The sequence below is a fragment of the Coccinella septempunctata genome, chromosome X (genome assembly GCF_907165205.1).
Source record: "Coccinella septempunctata chromosome X, icCocSept1.1, whole genome shotgun sequence".
In the NCBI taxonomy this organism is placed as follows: domain Eukaryota; kingdom Metazoa; phylum Arthropoda; class Insecta; order Coleoptera; family Coccinellidae; genus Coccinella; species Coccinella septempunctata.
This window is the reverse complement of record NC_058198.1, coordinates 15074728-15082540: the sequence shown is the minus strand read 5'-3', so window position 1 is coordinate 15082540 and position 7813 is coordinate 15074728. Positions and strand designations below refer to the sequence as shown.

Here is a 7813-nt window from a genome sequence, read left to right as displayed (position 1 = left end):
AAAATTCGTCAAAGTGAAAAGTACGTTACACAAATTTGGCGCCCAACGTGGGGCCAGATTGCCTGATTTATATTGTTATCAATATTACTGAACTCATATGTTGTTTCATATTTTTTTGGAATATTTACAAGATTTTTTTGATACATCTGAATGTGTTTACTACTGATTATTGAACAATTTTGAACTTTTATTATTCATTGTGGATTTCGATATTTTATTACTGCTGACTAGACATATAACTTCAATAAGTATTCTGTATTTGCCATATATTAGCTGAATTGATTATTTTTTTTTTGCACTGCAATATTTCGTATTTTTATATCTATCATGAATCCAACTCATCTTTTGCTTAGCGAACTCAATTATGAGCTTCGAATCAGAGGAGTCACTTCAAATAGATCTCAAGATGATAAAAGAAAAATTTTGAAACGTTTGTTAGCTAGACAGAATGCTGGAGAAATTTTGGAATAAATAGACCCTAATTTGAATTTGAAGTTGAAGTTCAAGAAATTAATACCACTCTTGAATCGATTACATCACTGATTGTCGATTTTGAAGGAACAAGTAATGATTCTGTTTTCAAAAGAGTAAAATCTCGTCTTACACACGTCACAGATCGAATTAATCGTTTACCTTTAGATAATGACGATAAAGATGTTGCTTCGCGTAGAGAATTTAAAAACGAATCGTATGCGACATGCCTAGCTCTTGAAGCTGATATTCACGATAAAGTGTCATCAAACACTAGTGAAAATTTACCACCGGTTAATGATACTTCTAGTTACCCCATGAACAATTATACTCTTCAGAATATTCCGTCCTCTTCGAATGTCAAGTCTATACCTGTATATAAGTGGGGAGAAACATTTAATGGTGATAGAGACAAATTAACTATTTTTCTAGAGAATGTAGAAGAATTAAGAAAAGCCCGCCATGTAACCAAATCTGAATTGTTTGATTCAGCTAGAGATTTGTTCGTGGATGATGCTTTGTGTTGGTTCCGTCAAGTGGTTTCAGAGGTTAAAGATTGGGATTCACTTGTCGATTTGCTTAAGAGAGATTTTCAATCACCATTTCATGACGATGATTTATGGGAAACAATAAGAAACCGAAGTAAATTACAAAATGAAAGCGTTACAATATATTTCGCAAAAATTGATGAGTTATTCAACCGTTTGACACGTAATGCTGCCGAAACTACCAAACTGAAATATATGCGTAAAAACCTACTTCCGGCATACAAAAGGGCCATTGCAACTGTAGAGACAAATACTCTTTCTGATCTTTATAAATTGATAAAACGTCTGGAGGATGATGACTTTTTAAAAATTGAATCAGTTGAAGAATATCATGGAAACGAAAGTATGAAGCGCAAAACTGTTTTTAGCAAGAACGACGCTAGTCAACAAAGAAATTATAAAATGAATTCACGCCAAGTTTCCTCCATATGTCCTAATTCTTCTCATGATGTTCACAATAGCGCGAAAAATAGAAATGATATCGAATGTTGGAACTGTCATAAAAGAGGTCACTATTATAGTGATTGTAAATTCAAAAGATCAAAATTTTGCTATCATTGCGGCTCACCTAATGTAACTGTTCGCACCTGTAAAAATTGCTCAAAAAACTAAATGATGGGATGTCTTTCAAGGCCCATAGCTCATCCCGCAATGGTTCTCTTGGGGCCAGTAGATCGCGTTTAAATCGTTTCGATGAAGTTGATTGGGAAAATTGGAAGATTAAAGTACGATATTTTTATAATTCACCAGCGGTTGGCGATCAAATTTCACCACTCTTCAGTGAACAAGAATTTGATAATAGACCTTTTATACAGGTGAAAATTTTGGATTCTTCGGTTGTTGGCTTGTTAGATTCAGGTTCTAACGTAACAATTGTCGGGCAGGGTGGCACTGAATTGTTGAATCTTCTGAATTTGAGAGTATTTTCATGTCGAAAAAATTGTGTGTTCACCGCTGATGCTAAAAGCCAGGAAGTTATAGGTTTAGTTCATTTGCCTGTTGTGATTAATAGTCAATGTCATATTATAGAAGCTTTAGTAGTTCCCAGTCTCAGTCATGATTTCATTTTTGGAAGCGATTTCTGTCGCAAATTTGCTATCAAGATAGATTATCTTAAAGGTAGATGGGACATTCAACAAAACAATATCTCGTTGAATAGTTCGAGTTTGTACGATTTCAAAGTAGAAACTTGCACTGTAGACAGTGTGAATTCCGAACAACAAGCTATCGCTGATGACCTGATATTAGCTTTCGAAGATATAAGCGGTAAAGATCGTTTAGGTAAAACGAATGAAGTTCAGTTAATTATAGACACTGGGGAAGCAAAGCCCTTTCGATTGAAACAATATCCTTTGTCTCCATATATGATGATTTTCGCCATAGCTGTATCGATAATTGCTGACATGAGCATGCCCGTAAGAGGTGTTGGGATAAGATTCAGATTTGATGGAGGCCTGTTTAACCTGAAGCGCCTCAGAGCAAAAACCCGTACCAAGTTTATCACGGAACTTCAATATGCAGACGACTGTTCACTCATCGCTAGCAGCTCAGAGGATCTACAGATAATGATGGACACCTATAAACATATATACGAAGCTTTAGGCCTTAGACTCAATATTGACAAGACCAAAATCCTGGTAAGTCCACCAGAAAGCCTTCAAACAGATATCAGCCTGGACAATGAAATTCTAGAACAGGTCGAGCAGTTCAAATACTTGGGAAGCTTCATAAATGCTAGGGCTAACCTTGACACGGAGGTGCACAGCCGTATCAATTCGGCATCACGGGCATTCTGGAAGCTGAAGGACAGAGTGTTCCAAAATCACGACCTCAATCTGAAGACCAAGATAGCTGTTTACAGAGCAGTGGTCCTCCCAACGCTTCTTTACGGAAGCGAAAGCTGGATTCCCTACAGGCGACATATTAAACAGCTTGAACAGACGCAGCAACGTCATCTAAGACAGATAATGCACATCAGATGGTTCCACAAAGTTTCGAATGCAGAAGTCTTGCAGCGCGCGAGTTGTACAACAATTGAGACTCAAGTAACGAGGGCCCGACACAGATGGAGCGGCCACATTCTGAGGATGCAAGACACAAGACTCCCCAAAATAGCTCTATACGGCGAACTCACTGAGGGAGCCCGGAAACCAGGAGGCCAGTATAAGCGGTTTAAGGATACACTACATCAATCCCTAAAATCAGTTAATGCTAATCATAACTGGAAACAACTAGCGTTAGACAGGTCACAGTGGAGGTCTTTGGTCCACAGTTATAATGGAGAATCGAGAAGGATACAGCGGCGGCCAGATCTGGTTGGAGACTATCCATGCCCTGAGTGTGGAAGGATCTGCAGGTCACGGTTGGGTCTCTTTAGTCACAGGAGGGCACACAGTCGCAACTAGCACTAAGAAGTTACAAGTCTGTTCGATTTTTTTTTTTCCTTCTTCTTTTTGTAGATTTATTCCCGGTAACGGGATACAGCAATGAATGAATGAATGATGAAGATATTGAATGACGAAATGGACGAAATGTTGAAGTAAGGCGTTGTTGAACCTTCAAATTCACCATGGTGTAGTCCGGTGCTATTAGTCAAAAAGAAGAATAACGAATATAGATTTTGTTTCGACGGTCGCAAGCTTAATGAGCTCACCAAACACGATTCTTATCCACTTCCTCGTATAGATCGTATTCTCAACGGCCTTACTGGAGCAAAGTTCATTTCAAGCATAGATTTAAGAAAGTCTTTTTGGCAAATTCCTTTAGATCCGGAATCTAGAGAAAAAACCGCTTTCAGTGTTCCTGGAAGAGGCTTGTTTCAATTCACTGTAGTACCTTTTGGTTTGAGAAACAGCGCACAAGCACAACAGCGACTTGTCGATAAACTTTTCGGTCCTAAGTTTGAAAATAAAATTTTTTAATGAGGATAAATTCAGATGCATACCACACGACGATATGAATATCGACAAGTGTTACGATCTGAATTGAGCTAGCCAGTTTGTCATCGTCAAGGCCCCCAAATGGAGTACGCTCCACCGAAGAAAAGCAGATGCTGTCCATGGTTTCGGCCTCATTTGGCCTCATCAGAGCAACATAGCATTTTTCCACGGTGGAGAACGTTTGGAATTGATGGAACTTTATTCAATGTTGTTATGTTCTAGTGGGTATTATTTATTTACCCACAGCGCCATCCAACATGAAACGGTATCCGATTCAATCCCCCCCAGATAGAAACCAAGACGAAGACAATAGCATATGTCCCATATTTTCCCTAATTCAGTACGCCGGTTCGCCTTGCGAACGTCGGACGTATGATGGAAAGTCTGAGACGCGCTCGGTTCTCGACAGAGTACGATGCCGGCGATACAATAATGAAGAAAGTGATCACGCCTAAACAGGGAGGCAATGAATAAAATAATGAGTAAAATTCAGATGCATACCACCCGACGATATGAAAATCGACAAGTGTTACGATCTGAATTGAGCTAGCCAGTTTGTCATCGTCAAGGCCCCCAAATGGAGTACGCTCCACCGAAGAAATAAAATTTTTGTTTATATAGACGATATAATCATCATATCGGCCACTTTTGAAGAACATGTTGAACTCCTGAGTGAAGTTCTTAATCGTCTCAAGCAAGCGAATTTGAGAGTAAACTTGGATAAATGTCATTTCTTTCGAAATTCTATAAAGTACTTAGGATATGTTGTTGACGGTCATGGTCTGAAAACTGATCCTGATAAAATTTCGTGTATGGTAAATTTTCCTCGCCCGAATACCACTACGCAAATCAAAAGATTCATCGGAATGTGTTCTTGGTACCGAAGTTTCATTAGAGATTTTTCCACCTTAATATCTCCAATTAACGATTTGATAAAGGGTAAAAGAAAACGTCAAGCTATCGAATGGACCCCTCAAGCCGAGGAGGCATTTCTTAAGATAAAAGAAGCTTTGGTAGCTTCGCCCATACTAACCTCCCCTGATTTCGATCGTCCTTTCACCATTAGTCGTATTCATGAGTCCAGTGAAGTATGTCTTATATCAATTAGTGAAGAAAACTTGGATAATTGGTATCGTAATATGCGTCTGAAAATCAAAAATGAACCTCAGAAATATCCACAGTGGAAGGTTGAAGATGACATTCTTTATAAACTTGTTCCATCTAATGTTCCGGTTCAGTCAAATATTTCCGAGTGGAAAACCGTCATACCAAATAGAAAGAACATTTCACGATCCTCCAACCTGCGGATACCTAGGTTTTTATAAAACGTTCGCCAAAATCAGTGAACTTTATTATTGGCCTAAAATGAGGTTCGATATCCTTAAGTTCATTCGTCAGTGTAAAATTTGTGGAGCTCAAAAAGTTTATAACAAACCCGGACTAGGATTGATGGGAAAGGAGAAAAATGTAAATTTTCCATGGCAAGTCATTGCTTTGGATTTAATGGGTCCATTTCCCAGATCTAAACGGGGCAATACATTCTTGCTGGTTATAGCGGATTGGTTCACTAAATATGTTGTACTGCATCCTATGCGAAAAGCGACAGCTGAGAATATAGTTAAATTTTTAGAATCCGACGTGTTTCTGAAGTTTGGAATTCCACAATTCATTATTTCGGATAACGGTGCTCAATTTGCCGGCCGCACTATGAAGAAATTGGCTGAATCTTATAAAGTCCAGAAGATTTGGTATACCGCCGTTTATTCACCTCAATGCGATTTCGTGGAAAGAACGAATCAAACAGTAGGGACAACTATTCGCTGTTACATCGAAGGCTTAAATCATTGCGACTGGGACAAAGATATTCAAAAAATTGCATTTGCTTTAAACACCGCCAAACATGAAGTGACAGGGTATACCCCGGCTTATTTGAATTTTGGACGAAACGTTCCTACCAGTGGCGATTATTATGGACAAATAAAGTCTACTGACGGTATTCAATTGCTACCTGAAAATAGGGATACTTATGCTGAAAATATTGAACCGTTAGCTAGCATTTTCCATGATATCAAAAAAAGACTTCATAAAGCTTATGATAGAAACGCCCGGACTTATAATTTGCGTCGAAAACAATATTCTTTCAATGTAGGAGAGAAGGTTCGGCGTCGAAACAAAGTTTTATCGGACGCTACAAAGAAATTTTCGTCGAAGTTAGCATCCAAATATGTGTTGCGTAGAATACATAAGAAAGCTTCGAGTTTGTGTTATTATTTGGAAGATTTAAATGGGTTGCATGATGGTAAATGGCATATTAAAGACATGAAACCTTATTTCGGTTCTAATTCCGATGTTTCCGTTTCGTGATTTTTTTTGAATTTATTGAATTTGAACTATCGTTTGCATTTTGTTTTTCGTTAATTATGCAAAATACCCTCCCTCATCGTAAAAGGATGACAACTGATCGCGATCAGGATTTGTCTATTAACTCCCCCAACATCTTAGGTAGGTTTAGCTGTAGGTTAAGCGAATAGGTTATGATAGGATAAGATATAGGCTAGCTTGAATAGAAATAGGTTAGAATAGGACAAAAATAGGTTAGGATAGGACAGAAATAGGTTAGAATAGGACAGAAATAGGTTAGAATAGGACAAAAACAGGTTAGAATAGGGCAGAAATAGGTTAGAATAGGACAAAAATAGGTAAGAATAGGACAAAAATAGCTTAGAATAGGTTGAGTTAGGATAGTCAAAATAGATTTAGGTAGAATAGGTTACCATAGGTTAGTTAGAGTAGGAATAGAGTCAAACAAACTAGTTAGACTGATAGTGATAATAAGGCGTTTAGGTTAGTTGTCAATATTATCGTTTAGATTATAAGTAGTCTAGTTGGTTGAGTACATATTTTAAAGTACGTTTTTCTAAAATATTCATCATAGACTAATCATTCTTGTCGATAATTAGTCAAAAAAAAAAATTGCATTTCAAAGACAATTTTTTTTTTTGGTTCGGAGAGGGGTGGTGTAGCATTACAAAATTATAATCAGGTATTGAAAGAATGAATTTGATGAATTAATTCCTCCAGCATTGTGTTTAGTATATTCTACCATCTGTACAAGGAAACGCAAATCATTTGTAATCCATAAACTGGTATTATAGTTTCCTATGTGTGATTTAATATTGGGGAGATGTTTGTTTGGAGATGGCATGTGTATTCGAGATTGCATAAAAAACTTATCGCGAAGCGTACGGATTTCTTGAAGAATTCAGTCAGATGCTATATGAAGACTAACGTCCACGATCATAATCTCGAAAGAGGATTTGTTTCCGAATAAAAACTAGTGATCTTACTGATTAGTCACATATCGATTAAAAATTAGATTTCGTGCTTTAAGAACCCTTTTTAAAAGGTGAGTTTAACGATCATTTGTTGTATTTTTACTGAATTCTTTTGAATCGTTCATCAGGGTTCTTTCACTGGGTGTAATTTTGTTCATCCAAGAAAAAATTCTCGATTTCGCTGCCGTACTGCCGTCTCGCCAAATATTGGAATCAACAATTGCTGTGAAAACCGAAGCCATCACCATCCCCAAGTTGACATCTCCACCAACCCTTAAGTAAGAACTCAGTGAGTGCCGATACTGTTCTGAACATCAGGAAAATAAATAAGTACCTGGATTTTTATTATGAATATTTTCTTCATCATTCACCTTTAACATCTTCTTATTTGTCATTTGTGGTTTTATTAGTTTGCCATGAATTCAATCTTTTAAACAGAACTAAAACTAATTGGCGCCCTCCCAAAATTTGTTGAAGAAAAGAACCTCACACCCATCAATGTTCTCCGGCGAACAGCTGC

The 7813-nt window shown here is 37.5% G+C and overlaps 1 protein-coding gene and 1 long non-coding RNA gene across 2 annotated transcripts; both read left to right on the top strand.

Moving 5' to 3' along the window:
* Positions 1-1639: 1639 nt before the first annotated feature.
* LOC123322274 lies at positions 1640-3594 on the top strand. The gene is made up of 2 exons (XM_044910217.1): positions 1640-2383; positions 3518-3594. Exons 1-2 carry the CDS (start codon positions 1640-1642, stop codon positions 3560-3562), a joined length of 789 nt encoding a protein of 262 aa, XP_044766152.1. The 3' UTR covers positions 3563-3594.
* A 3333-nt stretch (positions 3595-6927) lies between these two features.
* On the top strand, positions 6928-7455 carry LOC123321960. Its single transcript, XR_006538995.1, has 2 exons — positions 6928-7364; positions 7422-7455. It is a non-coding gene; the product is annotated as an uncharacterized LOC123321960 (long non-coding RNA).
* The last annotated feature ends 358 nt before the right edge of the window (positions 7456-7813 follow it).

Bases quoted from the DNA above. Each gene is read 5' to 3' on its own strand.
- LOC123322274 (XM_044910217.1), top strand. From the start codon at position 1,640: ATGTCTTTCAAGGCCCATAGCTCATCCCGCAATGGTTCTCTTGGGGCC. The intron at 2,384-3,517 runs ATGATGATTTTC...ATGAATGAATGA, and splicing joins AATATCCTTTGTCTCCATAT to ATGATGAAGATATTGAATGA.